The 17,454-nt window shown below is 43.7% G+C and overlaps 2 protein-coding genes and 2 long non-coding RNA genes across 9 annotated transcripts in view; 2 read left to right on the top strand and 2 right to left on the bottom strand.

The window, feature by feature from the left end:
• Positions 1-4: 4 nt before the first annotated feature.
• On the bottom strand, positions 5-17,289 carry CNOT11 (CCR4-NOT transcription complex subunit 11). 3 transcript variants are annotated; one of them, XM_005575102.4, is made up of 7 exons: positions 16,697-17,289; positions 12,499-12,663; positions 8,154-8,306; positions 5,217-5,419; positions 3,407-3,609; positions 1,158-1,254; positions 5-1,075 (listed from the first exon to the last, which is right to left on the bottom strand). In XM_005575102.4, the coding sequence occupies exons 1-7, from the start codon at positions 17,208-17,210 to the stop codon at positions 878-880; spliced, it is 1,533 nt and encodes a 510-aa protein (XP_005575159.2). In that variant the 5' UTR covers positions 17,211-17,289; the 3' UTR covers positions 5-877. The 3 variants fall into 3 exon arrangements, 2 of the variants coding, with proteins under 2 accessions (XP_005575159.2, XP_015288764.2); XM_015433278.3 differs by lacking the exon at positions 12,499-12,663; XR_012421959.1 differs by lacking the exons at positions 3,407-3,609; positions 5,217-5,419.
• On the top strand, positions 8,163-12,854 carry LOC141408303 (uncharacterized). Of its 2 annotated transcripts, XR_012421969.1 has the most exons (4): positions 8,163-8,379; positions 8,990-9,293; positions 9,838-10,156; positions 10,458-12,854. It is a non-coding gene; the product is annotated as an uncharacterized lncRNA (long non-coding RNA). The 2 variants fall into 2 exon arrangements; XR_012421968.1 differs by lacking the exon at positions 10,458-12,854 and having other exon boundaries at positions 9,838-10,384.
• LOC135966757 (uncharacterized) lies at positions 15,278-15,508 on the bottom strand. The gene is made up of 2 exons (XR_010580308.2): positions 15,373-15,508; positions 15,278-15,340 (listed from the first exon to the last, which is right to left on the bottom strand). It is a non-coding gene; the product is annotated as an uncharacterized lncRNA (long non-coding RNA).
• Positions 17,290-17,324: 35 nt separating the features above from the next.
• Positions 17,325-17,454, top strand: part of TBC1D8 (TBC1 domain family member 8) — a 241,555-nt gene continuing 241,425 nt past the window's right edge. For all 3 annotated transcript variants that reach the window (XM_065526645.2, XM_065526646.2, XM_065526644.2), the window contains exon 1: positions 17,325-17,413. The gene's annotated coding sequence lies outside the window, so the exon portion shown is untranslated. The remainder of the gene's footprint in view (positions 17,414-17,454) is intronic.

The following is a 17,454-nucleotide window of genomic DNA, read 5'->3' as shown; positions in this document are numbered from 1 at the left end:
GATAACAGCTGATAAAAAGAACTTTAATGGAAGGCACTGTTGTCCAAAATCACAGAAAGGGTAAGAGCCCACATGGTACCACCCTGCTCTCCTACTTCTCAAACCCACATCCACCACCCAGACAGGAGGGTGCAGACCCCACAGGAAGTTACCTCCCAGAGCACTGACTGACGTTTTTCCTTAAAACAAAAAAATAGCTGTCTCAGACTAATAACAGAACATCTTAAGAGGGAAAAAAACCAAAAAACTATACCAGCTATTACAGCCTGGTAATAGAAGCAGCTTTCTAAGCGTTCCCAAGTTTATAAGAGGCCCAAGAAATGCATTTATTCTGTTGTCTATTAAGCCTCCACGACAAGGAGAAAGTTACAAGTAAATCCTTGGTTCATGAGGAGTTAAGAGCTTTGTGCATAAGCAGGTTCAAGAACCAAACTCCTGTTTGCCTCTTGATGGTTCAGAAACATTCAGCTGCTTTCACCTCTAGGACAGTATCACAAACGTTTAAGAATTTACTCTCATTATCAACATTGGAACTTTACGAAAACTGGATTCCTGTTTCATCAGAAGCCTGTATTAATGAAAAACACATTTTGTTCTTTAGTGCTTAAAAAAAAAAAAACTCATCTATTTTTTTGGGATAGCCATTCCTCCTGTGGATAGTCAACAGCAAGACACCTAAAAGACACGTTTTCCCCAGTTCTTATCAAAAATTCATCTCACGGAAAAAGTCATCCAAGAAAGCAAAACTTTGCTTTAAGTAGATAAAGTACTGTTTTATATGCATTAGACCAAGCAATCCACTCAGGGTTTTAACGGTGTAAAAACTAAATCACAGTACAGCTGAACAGTGAATGGATGGGATGGTTCTGATGAGGTATTATTTTGACATTTTGGTCTCAGAAGGTGTTTCCCCAGTATCCAATGTCTTCAACAACCGGAAAAGACCAGCAGCTTCTCGTATCCTACTGAATTCAATACAGAATGCCTGCACTTCTATAAACAAATCCTGTACATTAATAATTTTGTTACGGATCAAGGATTGGAGAAACACACACACAAGACGCACCAACCGATTCTGAAAAAGGGGAAAAAGAACAAATGTTAGTGTGCTCATTTTCCTGGCAGGCAATTATAAAATTTACAGAAATTTCTATTACCTGCATATATTTATCCTTAATTTGTTCACAAGTAGAGATGCAATTTGATATATAAAGGTGAATAAACTCAGGAGGTAGATCAACAGCTGTAGTTAGTCTGTTTCATAAAAGAAAATTTGGGCCATTAATTTCATTTGCTAACATCGAAAAACACTGTTAACCATAAAATACAAAAATTGCTTCGGTCATCTGGTGGAATTATCTGATATATCCAATTCCCTTGTTTTAAATATACTTGGGCAAGTAAACCCAAGAGCCACACCTACTTACTCATAAATTATAACACTTTTTAAAAATGTCTCTACTTAACTGTACATACCGCAATTATTTTTTTGAGCCCTGCCCCTGAGTATTCTTGGTTAAATCATAAGTCATGGTCTGTTATTGGAATTTAGAGTCATAATGAAGGCCAAAGCCAGTATTTTCCAAAGGATTACATGGAATGCTTTAAGGAGAAAAATGAGTGGGCTGGGAACAGGAATTCCATACTCAAGGTATGAATTTCCAAAAGAAGATTAATATATGCTACCTTTTCTAAACTTACCAGACCTCAAAACTTTTTTCAATAAGGCATGAGGAGGCAGTGCTCCAAGGACACTGTCATGAGCTGCTGCAGTCACTTGAGATTTGTGTGTCACCAACAAACATGTTTTCACGCTTAAGGATGATGCACTGTGATAGGTGTTGGGGGAAAACAAACAGGACCCTATCCTTGAATTCCAAGATACTGAGCAGATAGAATCGCACTGACAAAAAGATACAGTGATTCTGCATCTTGGACTCAGGGCCAAATGTCTGGTAGTGACAAGAACTGCTATAAGAATATGGTGAAGGGGAAGTGAACACTCAGCGTGGTCAATCCACGCTGTGCGGGCAAACCTGCACAGAACTGGGCCACTGAAAAGAGTCTTCACTCAGTAGGGGAAAGACTGGAACAAGGAGTGGGAGAAATGCAGCAACACATTTTCAACAAGCAGCTAGCTGGTTTTGCCGGTGACCAAGGTTAAAGTTAAAAATTAATCTGGAAACCTCACGCTTCCTCCCCCTCCTGCCCCTAAAAGAATGCACTCCTTCTATGCACATACTTCCACTCCCTCGGCTTCCAGCTGGGCTTTTTTCTCCAATAGTTGATAAAAAAAAAAAAGGGCACATTCTGTAGTTCAATTTCACATAGATTTTTCAAAAAGCCCCAACTTACAAACAGGTGTTAAAAAACTATGCTGTCACTGAAGTTTAGTCGCTTGGCACTCAGAACGGATTTCCCCATATAGGAGGACCATATAATTTATCATCCAAAGCAGGATACCACGTGAAAGGGAGCTCAGATGCAAAGCCTCCACCAGGACTCAGGCACACCTGAACCTCTGGCCATCCTGCACATAAACAACTGAAGCCCTCCAGCCCATCTAATTCACAATTTGCCTAAAAGATATTTGTAAGGAAAATACTATAAAATGCAAACACTGTATAGCACACATCAAGAAGGGAGGACGTTCTATTTTCCTGACAGTCAAGGATGGCAGGGTCAGGAGACGGGGGAGTCAGAAAGGCTGGGAGAAGAGCATGAGGAAGCTAGGACGGCATTCCTAGGATTCTCAGCTCCTAAGGTCCATATTTTTCCACACTTACAGCTGTTAGTCACTAAGAAAAAAATATCTGTATTTGTACAGGGATAAAGAAGATAGGACTATGTACAGGGAAATGAATTTCAGTAATTGGCTGGCACAGTGGCTCACGCCTGTAATCCTTGCACTTTGGGAGGCTGAGGTGGGCAGATCACTTGAGGTCAGGAGTTCGAAAGCAGCCTGACCATGGCAAAACCCCGTCTCTACTAAAGTACAAAAATTAGCCGGGTGTGGTAGCACACACACCTGTAATCCCAGCTACTAGGGAGGCTAAGGCAGGAGAATTGCTTGAACCCAGGGGGTGGAGGTTGCGGTGAGCCAAGATTGCACCACTGTACTCTAGCTTGGGCAACAGAGTGAGACTCCCTCTCAAAAAAATAAATAAAATAAATTTCAGCAGTTTTCATTTATGCTTCTACTAACACTAAATATGTTTGAAATCCTACCCTCAGTTCTTATTAACGCATGCTAAATTCACATGTAGTGAATGCTAAGGCTTAGATTATTTCTTTAATAGTTACTCTTATGCCAATAATATCAACACAAAAATCTGTTACAATTTTTCCTTCCTGGCCATCTAATCTGTATCTATCCCCACACATTTAATCAAATCTAGAAACTTACCGATTTACAACTTCCATTGAATGTAAAGACATGTCCATATTGACCAGGACAGAGAAATACTCAGTGATCTGGCTTGACTGCATTAATTTCAGCAACATTTCTATAGCAACTAAAGGGTTGTTTTCCACAAGGTCAGGAAGTTTGGCTGGGGTGAGGCCAATATGATAGACAAGTTTGGGGTCTTTTTCCAACTCACCAAGGAGCTAAATACACCAGATTTTTAAAGAGAGAGAGGGAGAGAAAAAGAGGGTCTTGAGTCAATTTTTTTTTCCCATGTATATGAAATAAGCATTTTATACAAAAAGCTACAAAACTATCTGCATTGAACCAACTTCATAAATTTCTTCCTTCAAACCCATGATGTCTTGACATTTCTAAATTTACATTTTAATTTTGAACAAACTAAAACGCAAACACATCTAAGACAGTTTATAAATATGCTAGTGATTCCTCTTCCTGGACATCAAGCCAGACTCCATACTGTCTGGTCAGATACAACACTGTCTGGCTGTAACAATGTCAAGTCCTTTGCAGGTTTTTTTTTTCTGTCATCTGTTGTAACTAAAAATCTTAATGACCAACTAGTTATCCCAAGAAACAGTCCTGCCCCACCCCACTCAGGTAGAGACCAGAACTACCTGAGAAGGGGGCGGAGTGGGAAGCGGGACAGCCGACCTGCTGCAAGTCATCAGTCTGCAGAACTTGACAGTTCAAGTCACAGCCACACTTTGTAATTCAAACAGGTATCCCCAAGATTTTTTCCACCAAATAAGCACTTCCTCTTTAAATGTCCTATGCTGTTTTTTTTTTCCCTGTCTACTTGTATGTTCCACAGTGGGCTGTGTTTTCAGGATAGTCTCACGAGCAAAGCAAACTACAAACATTGCTATTCGTTATTTCATTTTGAAAATGGTATTTTTGGTGGCAAACTTGATTGGAGAGGTCACTATCTCCTGAAAAGTTCTAATGCAAACTGGATAACATTCACCAACCAGTAGAAGAGTGGCCTTGCCTCTCCGGAGGGGATCCAGTCTCCTGCTCGGGCAGTGGGGGCTACTTTAATCTCAAATCCACCACGATCCAGCTGTGTGATGGGGGCGGGTTCCCCTTCCCAGCCTTGTTTCCTCCCTACAGCCTGTCAGTAACTCCGCTTTCCATCAGAAGCGTTACTGTCTGCTCAAACGTAACCACTGTGGAAAGTGTCCCGCTGTACACAGCAGTGACACCCCCATGACCCCACCTCTCCCAGGGACAAACTGATCACAAACAAACGTCAGAACATTTTCAGCCATCAGACTTCTTGCTCCACCACAGCAAAACTACCAAAGAGCAGAACAAAACTTCAGAGACCCAAAACCCTTTGCAACTTCCTACTGCTGCCTCATGGTGACAGGATTAGTTTACTGCTTATCACTTTCCAAAAAACAAATACTCTTGTTGGATTAAAGATAAGAAAAGGCTCACAACGGCTGAGTGCAGTGGCTCACACCTGTAATCCCAGCACTTTGGGAGGCCAAGGCTGGCAGATCACTTGAGGCCAGACCAGCCTGGCCAACAATGGCAAAACCCCATCTCTACCAAAAATACAGAAATTAGCCGGGCATGGTGGTGCATGCCTGTAGTCCCAACTGCTGGGGAGGCTGAGGCACGAGTCACCTGAACCCAGGAGGCAGAGGTTGCAATGAGCCAAGATCGTGCCACTGCACTCCAGCCTGGGCAACTGAATGAGAGACTGTCTCAAAAACAAATTTGTTTTAATTAAAAATAAATTTTAGAAAAAGATAAAAAAATGCTTACAATCAATACACACCTGTGTTTGTTGGGGAGAGGATAAGGGGCTTTTGAAGGCTTTGGCCATTATTCGCTTGATCTCCACACCAGTGCTATTCTTAACACACATTGATTTATCCCATTGGATTGCGTGGTCAGGCTCTGTGGGGTTTAGCCAGGCCAGTTCATCCTCACAAATGTGGAGTGGAGGCGGTGGACGAATAAACTCTGGTCGAAAATGGCCTGTAATGAGAGCAGTGATAGTTGCTCCTATCAGGAAGCTAACATCTCTACACATCTCACACATTTCACTTAATAAAGTATGCAAAGATACCTCTTAATAAGGATGGCGTGACTAAAACTCTTATACTTCAAACTCAAAAGCAGGAATGACACAGGAAGGCAGGGCTTCAGTCAGAATGCAAACAAGACAGTGAAAGAACACTATACCAGCGTGATGCCAGAGAACAAGCTATTCATTTTTGGGGAAATGAGGAAAGCCTGGCCGTGGCCTGCCCACGCTGTACTTAAGCATGACCACTCAACAGCAAAAGGGCGCGACTGCTAAACGGGTGAAGACTTTTGATGAAAAAAATGAAGTACTATGTCCTCACACATCCTATTCTGAGTTACCACTATTTGTTCTGCTTTTCACTGTTCGTTCAGTCGCCACTGTGATCTGTACTAGTTTTATCTTTGCATCTTATAACTGAAGTAACAAATTACGTGGTGATGAAACAGCAGGAGGAAAAGTATGGTTGCCTTTTGATATTTTGAAATGAATGTGGAGACCGTCACGAATCCCTAAATTCACAAATGCTGTATTTATTTTCAGAAAACAATATAAGTACAAAAGGAAAATGAAGTGGTTCAACTCGACTGTTTTATAAAACAAGATTCATCCCTGAGTTACAAACCCACTGAAATAAATGCTGGCTAGGACTTCTGCTGAACCAATTTCACATCTCACATGGTTTCCACATAGGGCAGAAGTGGCTTATTCCTATCATGGATCCACATAGGGCAGAAGTGGCTTATTCCTATCATGGATCCACATAGGGCAGAAGTGGCTTATTCCCATCATGGATCCACATAGGGCAGAAGTGGCTTATTCCCATCATGGATCCACATAGGGCAGAAGTGGCTTATTCCCATCATGGATCCACATAGGGCAGAAGTGGCTTATTCCTATCATGGATCCACATAGGGCAGAAGTGGCTTATTCCTATCATGGATCCACATAGGGCAGAAGTGGCTTATTCCTATCATGGATCCACATAGGGCAGAAGTGGCTTATTCCTATCATGGATCCACATAGGGCAGAAGTGGCTTATTCCTATCATGGATCCACATAGGGCAGAAGTCGTTTATTCCTATCATGGATCCACATAGGGCAGAAGTCGTTTATTCCTATCATGGATCCTAGCCCTGCCAAATGTGAGAGTCTACTGTTGAGTTTACAGAAAACATCTATTTTCTGGTTAAAAATCGTCACTTTAACATCTCCACTGCCTCTTCTCTCACCTCACCAGGACTAGCATCTGAATCTGCCTTCAACCACTTACAAAAATACAGTTTTTACCAATTTACGAGCAGTACTCCTTATGTGTAGAGAGTTCCTGCGAGGTGGGGACATCGGGTATTTGGCTAGACCCACTTATGATGAGTGATCTGCTTTTCACATATCTTCCTGGTGACCTATGCAATGTAGAGTTGTGCCCAAGCAAATATTAAAAAGAAGCCACTACATGCCATGGACATTTCAGTCACACTTGTGACTAGCGGAAATTTCAAATATTAAACCTATGTATGCCAAAGATCTACTGTAAACCAAATGGTACAAAAGTCACTGTGTGAATTTCAAACTCATGGTGATACCACACTATCACCGGGTAAACATGTTCTCATTCCAAAGCAGAAAGCTTGCCTTCATAATTCAGAGCACACAGAAGCCTATAAAACAGATGCCAGGGAGAGTGGTGCATGCCTGTAATTCCAGCTACGTGGGAGTCTGAGGTAGGAGGATCCCTGAGCCTCAGGGGATGGAGTCTGGCAGATTTTGTAAGTGGTTGAAGGCAGATTCAGATGCTAGTCCTGGTGAGGTGAGAGAAGAGGCAGTGGAGATGTTAAAGTGACGATTTTTAACCAGAAAATAGATGTTTTCTGTAAACTCAACAGTAGACTCTCACATTTGGCTGGGCATCACGGCAAGACTCCATCTCTTAAAGAAATTCCCAAAAAATGCAGCTAATATTATTTCAAATTCTACAAGTATTTTCTTTGAATTAAAGTAAATTAGGAGCTTATAAGAAAAACTTTACAATGGAAAAGGAAATGATAGTGATAAGATTACTTAAAAAGTATGAAACAAAAAGATAATGAGCTGCTACAAAAAGACTCATTTCAGTAAAATCAGAATCTGTAATTAAAAAAAATTTTTTTTTTTTCCTTTTTGAAACACTCTCTCACTCTGCCCCCCAGGCTGGAGTCCTGTGGTGCAATCTTGGTTCACTGCAACCTCTGCCTCCCAGGTTCGAGCCATTCTCCTGCCTCAGACTCCTGAGTAGCTGGGACTACAGGCACGCACCACTACTCTTGGCTAATTTTTGTATTTTTAGTAAAGACGGGGTTTCACCATGTTGGCCAGGCTGGTGTCAAACTCCTGACCTCAAGTGATCCACCCGCCTTGGCCTCCCAAATGCTAGGATTACAGGTGTGAGCCACCGCACCCGGCCTGTATCTTTAGGTATGCATAGGATAGACGTGCAACCAACAACTTGGCATGCACTTTTCTTAAAGAAGAAACTGTCACTGAACATCTCTACTATGTTCTAGATACTCACTACACTAGAAAGGTTCACACTAAATTACAATTTAAGTCATAACAAAAATAAGATGATGTCTCAAAAAACTGAAAAGTCCTAGAGGATGCTGACGGAATAAAACCAAGAATATAAATTAATTTACATATACCTACTTTCAATAGGTGGCTTTGGTCCGCTGACTAAAGCTTCTGTGATCTGAGAGGCAACTGAGCTGTCAAATCCAGAATTAGAAGAATCCGGGTCTGGGTCACTGAGAATACTGGGGAAGCTTGCTTTGCTTTGTGTTGGCAGTTCAGATTGGCGTTCTGGAAAAGGTTAAAATAGGAGATGTTTTAAAATTATGAACATCATGAGGAGACTGAAAAGCTACCGACTGAGGTCAGCTATCTGTAACACAGAAAAACAAAGAGCCAGATTCAGAGAGAGAGAGAAAGAGTATGTGTGTGTGTCTGTACGTACAGCAGGTCCTCACTTAACGTCGTTGAAAGATTCTTGGCATCTGCAACTAAGTGAAACGACATATAACAATTATTTTCATCAATGTTATAATAAAACAATGTTGATGAAACAGTGTTATTCAAGGACCTGATCTACATCACTTCACTTAAATCCGCAGTTTCCAACAACCTGTCAGTGATGTTGAGGACTTACTGTACATAAATTTTTTAATTAATTGAAAAAAAAAACCCAACAGGAAAAAATGAACTAATAACTTTAATAAGGATTTTATTTAAAAAGCTTGAATGGCCAAAAAAATCTGAAAAGATGTTTAATCCCATTAGGAACTAGGGAAAATCCAGTTAAAACACAAGATACTATAACATACCCACCAGATTGGCAAAAATGTATAAACTTGACATTATCAAATGCGGAAGAGGATGTAAGGTAACTTGCACACTGTTACAGGAATGAAAAATGGCACAGCAACTTTGGAAAACAATTTGACGTTTCCTTATAAAGTTTTACATGTGCATCTCTTTCCATCTAGGAGACACACTTTCACACGCACCCCAGAATAAGGTGCAAGAATGTTCACAGCAGTATTATGTCCATCAGTGGCAGAATGGATACAGAACTTGGTATTCCACAGTGTGAAGGTACCACAGCAGCAATGAAGAGCAGCCACTGCAGTTACACGCCATCGGCATGGACTCATCTCTCACCCCCCAACAGAAGCACAAAAGAAGAAATGCAGTACAATTCTACATATATGAAGTTCAAGGGCATGCAACGTGACACTATGAGCAGGCACAGGAGGGAAGCAAATTGAGGATGATTATCATAAAAATCAGGTTAGTGATGAGGCAGCCACCTGGAGAAACACCCAGGGAGCCTCTTGGCCCTGAAAATATTCTCTTTCTTAACTTGGATGGCAGGTTGCTCCAGGTTCACTTAATTATAATTCCTTTAAAAAGTGAATGCATGTTTTATTTCAGATTGTATAATTTTAAAAACACTTGGCTAAATTCCTGAGTAAAGAACTATACAAATCAGTAGAAGACCATCGACCCAATGGAAAAATGGCCAGACATATGAAAAGATGCCTGAGACACAGAGCATCTTTTCTCATTCATTTATTAAGAGAAATACTCACTAAAATTATCCTGTAATGCCATTTTAAAAAATATCAGATTGTTGAAGTACAAAAAGTTAGATAACATACTATCAACCAAAATGTAAAAACTGGCCAGTTGCGTGGTAAACTAGTGATCGGTGTTTGTCAGGAATAAATCATAAAGAAAAACGAAACCTCTGAAATGAATACTGTCATTGTTGGGGTAAAACTTCACCCCCTGTAGTCACTTATGTTTAACTTGTCTTCTTGTTTTTTTAAAGTTAAGAAAACACAAACTGCATCATCCAAAAATACACCTGTGGTCCACGGATGCCACTGTAAGACACCTGAATTTTAGGCCTCCAGAGAGACGGTCTGGGTGGCCGGCCCCAGAGTGGAGAGGCATGCTTGCTTTTTCTTTCCACTTGTGAAGAGGAATGGATTCGGACATCTGCCAGCTGGGGAGAGAACGGCAAGCAGCAAGCTTAGCCACTCGGGCAGACTTCTCAGCCCTTACTCTAGGCGTGTGATCCTTCCTCCACGTGATATACTTCACAACTTTCTCACGTCTGGCTCAAGACATCCCCAGTGAAAAGGAAGGTGAGATGTGATTCTCACTTTATTATGATAAATAAATACTGTTTAAATAGTATATTATTATAAATACTAAGCTAGAACCATCAGAATATATCACTTCTGTATCCAGTTTTCAAAGTATCTTCGGTGTTTGTCAGGAATAAATAAAAATAATCATTTTATTTCTATTAAATTATATCTGGCACTAGTGGCTAATAAGTACTTTTGTACTTATTAGTACAACCTTAAAAAGTCTTAAAAAGATTTCTTTTGGTTTCAGAAAATAACCTTTGTTACATTGTTCTTGTCTCTGCTTTTCTGACAGGGTCTCACTCTGTTGCCCAGGCTGGAGTGCAGTGGTGCAATCACAGCTCAGTGCAGCCTTGACCTCCCAGGATCAAGCGATCCTCTTATGTCAGCCTCCCAGGTAGCTGGGACCACAGATGCACACACCACCACACCCAACTAATTTTTTTAAATTACTTTTGTAGAAACAGGGTCCCCCTGTGTTGCCCAGGCTGGTTTTAAACTTCTGGGCTCAAGTGACTCTCATGCCTCGGCCTCCCAAACTGCTGGGATTACAGGTATGCACCACTGTGCCTGGCCCCATTGTTGTATTGTTAATACCCAATAGTTTAAAGGTTAACAATGTTCCAAAGGAAAAGCTGTTTATTGCAACATGTCACCTTATATCAGAAGCCAAATGTCACAGGTCTATGAAGTCTAAGAGGATGATGGGGCATTGTCAAAATTAATACTTCAGCTTACTTAAGGACAAAGTCAAGCATTCACAAACCCAGCTACATATTACAATTTCCCTATTGAGCTGCTCTCAAATGACAAAATGAATGCTTATAGCAGGCAAGCCCAAAGTGCCTCCTCTACTCCTTCAGAACTCAGAGACCTTCTCTCTCACCACCAGTTCTCCTTCTCCTATTATTTTCTGTCAGAACACACTGTTTACTTCAAGAGCACTCATTCATTTGCTTACATGTTTAACACAGAATGTGCCAGAACAATCCTGAACAAGAACAAAGTTGAAAGTTTCATACCTCCCAATTTCAAAACTTAGTACAAAACTACAGTAATCAAAACAGTGTGGTACTGGCAGAAAGACAGACATATAGACAAATGGAATGGAATAGAAAGCCCAGAAATAAATCCTGGCATATACAGGCAAATGATTTTCAACAAGGATGCCAAGAGTACATTGGGTTTGGCTATTGAGGGTCCCTTGAGACAGGTCTCACACTGTCATGCAGGCTGGAGTGCAGTGGCGCAATCACAGCTCACTGCAATCTCCCAGGCTCAAGTGATCCTCTCACTTAGGCCTCCCAAGTAGTTGAGACCACAGGCATGCACCACCACACCCAGCTAAGTTTTTAATTATTTGTAGAGACAAAGTCTCCCTGTGTTGCCCAGGCTAGTCTTGAACTCCTGCCCTCAAATGATCCTCCCACTTCAGCCTCTCCCAAAGACTACAGGCATGAGCTACTACGCCAGCCTTTCTTCAGTTCAAAGATGGATTTTTCCTTTTTTTTGAGACAGGAGTCTCGCTCTGTCACCCAGGCTGAAGTGCAGTGGTGTAATCTCGACTCACTGCAACCTCCGCCTCCCAGGTTCAAGTGATTCTTGTGCCTCAGCCTCCCAATTACAGGTGTGAGCCACTGTGACTGGCCGGATTTTTCTATTTCTGCAAAAAACACTGTTGGAATTTTGACAGGAATTACACCAAATCTGCTGATTGTTTTGGATAGTATTGACATTTTAACAAATATTAAGTCTTCCAATCAGAGCTTAAAAAAAAACACTAAATTTTATCCAGCTTTCTTCTAAATCAGGAAAAGCAATCAACTCAAGTGAAAACTACAAATGAATGTACAAGCTATTAGCATCCGAAAATAAAGATTTCCATTTATTTATTTATTTAGAGATGGAGTCTTGCTGTAGCCTAGGCTGGAGTGCAGTGGTGCGTTCTTGGCTCACTGCAACCTCCACCTCCCAGGTTCAAGCAATTCTCCTGCCTCAGCCTCCCAAGTAGCTGGGATTACAGGTGTGCACCACCACACACGGCTAATTTTTTGTATATTTAGTAGAGACAGGGTTTTACCATGCTGGCCAGGCTAGTCTTGAACTCCTGACCTCAAATAATCCGCCCGCCTCGGTCTCCCAAAGTGCTGGATTACAGGTGTGAGCCACCGTGCCCAGCCAAGACTTCCATTTAAGATCCAGTACTAAAACTACTTTTTAAAACGGATGATACTAACCTTTTAGCAGTTACAAAAACCATCATTTTAGTCGAGTCCTCAACAAGAGAGTCCTAATATTACCACACAGGAATGCCCAAACCATTGATTCCTCCTTACCGGCCAAGGCTAACTGAAGCCCACTAATGTCCACAGACTGGCCCATGTTTCCAACGTCCATCAGCGCAATCTGGCGAGGCGTCTTTTTGAAGAGTTCCCGTGGGGGTGCCAGCATCAGCTGGGAAAGAAAAAACTTTTCTGGTGGAGTTATAGGAGGTAAAAATCCTGCAAACAAAAATGTATAACAATTTCTCCAATGGTTACTTTTAAAAATCAACTTGAATCTGGTAAAATCAGTACTTGCTACTTGCCACTTCAAGCCATATATTTTTAAGAACTAAATTATAATTAAGTTTCAGTCAACCAAATATATACATTTATGAACTATGTAATTAAATATGTCATTTGAAATTCAATGATCTGTGGTCCTACCAATGAAACTTAAGGTTTTTGTACCTGTTAATTTTAAGAGTTAAAGGAAGATGAAAAAACACGAAACGCGGCTTAGCAGTGAAAGACAGGTTTTGTTTAGTTAACACATCGGCCAGGAGTGCCTCTCAGGTTTTCACTAAAGAAAATCTGTCTTTGACTGCCATGCTGCGTTTCGTGGTTTTCTCTTTTTTTTTTTTTTTTACTTTTTTGTGATGAAGTCTCACTCTTATCCCCCAGGCTGGAGTGCAGTAGCATGATCTCAGCTCACTGCAACCTCCGGGTTCAAGTGATTCTCCTGCCTCAGCCTCCCAACTAGCTGGGATTACAGGCACCCGCCACCACGCCCAGCTAATTTTTGTCTTTTTAGTAGAGACACGGTTTCACCATGTTGGCCAGGCTGGTCTCAAACTCCTGACCTCAGGTGATCCACCTGCCTTGGCTTCCCAAAGTGCTGGGATTATAGGCGTGAGTCACCGCACCCCACCTGGTGTTTCTTTCCTCTTTACCTCTTACATTAATAACTTTTCTTTTTTTTTTTTTGAGACGGAGTCTCGCTCTGTCACCCAGGCTGGAGTACAGTGGTGCGATCTCGGCTTACTGCAAGCCTCGCCTCCTGGGTTCACGCCCTTCTCCTGCCTCAGCCTCCGAGTAGCTGGGACTGAAGGTGCCCGCCACCACACCCAGCTAATTTTTTGTATTTTTAAGTAGAGACACGGTTTCACCGTGTTAGTCAGGATGGTCTCGATTTGCTGACCTCGTGATCCGCCCGCCTCGGCCTCCCAAAGTGCTGGGATTACAGGTGTGAGCCACCGCGCCTGGCCCAATAACTTCATTTTCTAAAGTGCCTCAATTCCTGCAAAGGCTAAAGCTTATATATGTAAACAAAAACAGACAACACTACAGTGCTCAGACATGCTTTTCTTTCTTCTCTGTTTCCACTGTGTAAAGTGGAATAAATAGAAGAGCAACCAGTAGCAATCCAAATACACTACCTGATTCAACACACAATGCAGTTTACAAATTCCCGCAAGGCTGAATGTTCCTTCCCTTTTGTCCCATGTTCGATTGCTCATCAAGCCTCATCTCTCCCACTGCAGCAATGTCAACAGGCTGCATTCTCTCAGCTCTAGTCCCCACTCCTCTCTTGCCTGGAGTACTCTTGCCCCCTCTACTGACTTCCCCAGCTCCCAGTTTTGACCCCTGCCCACTCACCACCCATAGTCCACACTTCCTCTTACCATTTAGTTATATCTCTAGAGTGCAGATCTGATCACATTACTTAACCTGTTTACACAGAATTAAACCCAGATTTTTATACCGTTACAAGACCCTTCATAATACGGTCCCAACGCACCTTCCTAATCTCACTTCTTGACTTTCTGTCCCATCCATGTACCCTACACCCCAGTTGCACAAAATCCCTCAACTTCTACACCCAGTTCCTTTTTTTGCTTTGAGGCAGTCTCACTGTTGGCCAGGCTGGAGTGCAGTGGTGCGATCTCAGCTCACTGCAGCCTCCGACTCCCAGGTTCAAGCAATTCTCCTGCCTCAGACTCCTCAGTAGCTGGGATTACAGGAGTGCACCATCATGCTGGGCTGATTTTTGTATTTTTGGTAGAGATGGGGTTTCATCATGTTGGCCAGGCTGGTTTTGAACTCCTGGCCTCAAGTGATCTGCCTGCCTCGGCCTCCCGAAGTGCTAGGATTGCAGGCATGAGCCACCGCACACGGCTTTACACCCAGTTCTTTAGTAATACCTGGCAGAGTCACTCCCGCCCTCGCACCTGCATCCCTAATCAATATCCAGCAAAAGTATCACTCCTTCCGAGAATCTCTCTGGCTCCATGGGTGGTCCTTCCTTCCTCTGTACTACCCAGCATTACACAATCGCAGTCCTGCCTCAGTTCAGAGTCATCTGAAAAGCATTCTGAAGACATACCCACTAAATGTCTTACCCTAAACAGAAAACAGCAGCAGCTCTGGGAGTGGGGTGTTGGCACTGATATTTTCTTTTCTATGTTACCTACACACCATCCCTACCTACTTTAATAATGGTAATAATAGTGGGTAACACTCACAGGTACTTTTATTCTTTGTAACAACTCTACCAGCTGGCAATTGTTACTATTTGCATTTTACAGATGAGGAATCTGAGGCACAAAACGGTTAAATATAATCCATCCATGGATTCTTTCTCTGGCAACTGCCATCCTACCCATGGCAAATCTGTGTGTACAATGCAGTCTACGGACTAGGTGTGGGTTTAGATTCACTGTATATGAGAATGACATTAATAAGTCACAGTTCCTTTGCCTCACTTGTTCTTCAGAATTCAAAGGGCCCTCTGACCTAAATCCCATAGTGTCCCAATCCTCTAATACCAGCACCCCAGGGTGGTGCTTGTCTCTTTCTGTGTGTGTGTGTGTGTGTTTAGAAGCAGGGTCTCGCTGTCACCCTAACTCACTGCAGCCTCAAACTCCTAGGCTGAAGTGATCCTTCTGCCTCAAACTCCTGAGCAGCTGGGACTACAGGTGTGAGCCACCCCATGCCCAACAATTTTTATTTTTTATTTTTTGTAGACAGGGTCTTACTATGTTGCCCAGCATGGTTTCAAACTCCTGGCCTCAAGCAATTCCCAACCCCCAACCTCCACCACTTCGGCCTCCAGAAGCGCTGATATTATAGGCGTGAGCCACCTCGCCAGGCCTAGGTGGTGGGTTTTGACCACAAACCTGTGTTACATTCACTTTCTGGGCAGTCACAAGCTTCTTAAAAGCAGGTTAAGTACCTGCACCCTAACGGCATCTCAGCCAGTACAAAAGGTTGCCCTTCTTAGATAAGGGCACTACAGGACACCAATCAGAGATCCTGACGGGGTGCCAGGCAGGAACGCTAACTAGAAATGCGGCCCTCCTGTACCATAAAAACAAACTCCTGGTGTCACCTCAAAATCTGCTGCCTTAGCCTTGACTCGCTGTATAGCAGGCCCTACCTGTGCTGGTTAAGGAATGTTAAGATCAAGCTGTTACCTATCTCTAGCTATGTGCTTCCTCCACTACACTGGTCCCTAAATCCTTCAGGTCCCTTGTCACCACGCCATTTTTGTTTTCTGACTGCAAGTCTTCTCCCAAAGCAAATCCACATAAAGCATCCCCTGTTTGAGCTTAAAAACAAAAAAATGTAGCCTCGCATCCAACCTACTAGTTTGATCTCACCAATGCCACACAATGGTAAATACATTTTACATAATTTATACCATGAATGCACTTTACATAATGTCCAGTAAGTCATGCGTTTCCAATCGCGAGATCATCAATTTGAGACTTTCTATCCTCTGCCCCCATCCCTAACAGTCTAAGGCAGGCGGCTGCAAAGTCTTTAATGGTGTTTCACGTGTATTTCCGCCCACAACTTCTTCAGCTTCTTAGTACTGACTTCTACGTACTCCTTTGAGACTAAAAACCGGGGACAGATCTAGTCTTATCGTTGGTTTTAACTTCACACACCACAGACGGGCTTTCGAAGAACGAACCGTATTTGAGACACTAAACATGTCAAGACCTACACTGAGCTCTATGATGTGATGGGGTGTATAGAGAAATTATTTTCGGTGTCACGAACTTGCAATTAAGCTACCACCTCTCCATTCTTTAGAGTTAAGGCGGGGAGGGAGTGAGGGGCGTGGGAACGCAAAGGGAGGCGGAAAAAGAGGATTATCAGTTCACACGGATAGTTAATTTCCCTTTCAGGTGAGCTCCCAGCAGCGCGGGTGGAAAGCTGCGGAATCTAACGCTATCCACACGGCACAGCTGGCTTCAGCAGGTACCTGAGAGCGGAGGGCGGTCGGGCTCCTGACCGCCGCGGGCGGGCGGCGCGGGGTTGAGGAGGTGCGCGAAGCTGGCGGCGAAGGGGTTTGCGGCCAGCGGCTCGGTGCGGTACATCTCCCAGAGCAGGTAGAGCGCCGTGAGACGCTGCGCCGCGCTGGGCAGCAGGTCCGGCTGCTGGAGCAGCATGACGAGCACCGAACCCAGGCGGAAGTGGTCGGCCTTGCTGAAGTAGTGATGGAAGGCGGTGGACAGGCCCTCGAAGGTGCTGCCGCCGCCCGCCTCCTCCGATATGATGCTGAGCAGGCTCGAGAGTTCCTTCGGGGTCAAGCTCATCCTGCCTGCGGGGCCCCCAGGGCCTCCGCTCCCGGACCCGGGGCCGCTTGCTCCGCCTCTGCCGCCGCCGGAGCCCCCGAAGCCGCTCCTGGACGCCGACCCTGCCGCTTCCCGGGACACTCTTTGCTCCGCGGCGGTGAGAAGCCGGCAAGACGCCGCGCTCGCCCGTCCGCCGGGCATCAACCTCGCTCCCCTTCCCCTCTTCCCGGCCCGAGGGGCCCTGGCGCCGGCTCGCTCCGTCCCCGCGGCCGTAAAGCGCGCTGTTACACGACAGCGTCGCAAACAAAACACATCGGGGAAACCAGACCGCCGCGGAAAGGGACAGCGCCCAGCGAAAGCGAGGCTGATGGAGCGAAGCCAGGAAGAGGATGCGGAGACGCGGGGTAGGCGGGGCGAATTGGCAGGAAGCGGGGGCGGGGCCCGG

Source organism: Macaca fascicularis, chromosome 13 (assembly GCF_037993035.2).
Source record: "Macaca fascicularis isolate 582-1 chromosome 13, T2T-MFA8v1.1".
Lineage (NCBI taxonomy): Eukaryota > Metazoa > Chordata > Mammalia > Primates > Cercopithecidae > Macaca > Macaca fascicularis.
Note: the sequence above shows the minus strand (reverse complement) of the source record. Positions and strands in the feature narration are given on the sequence as shown.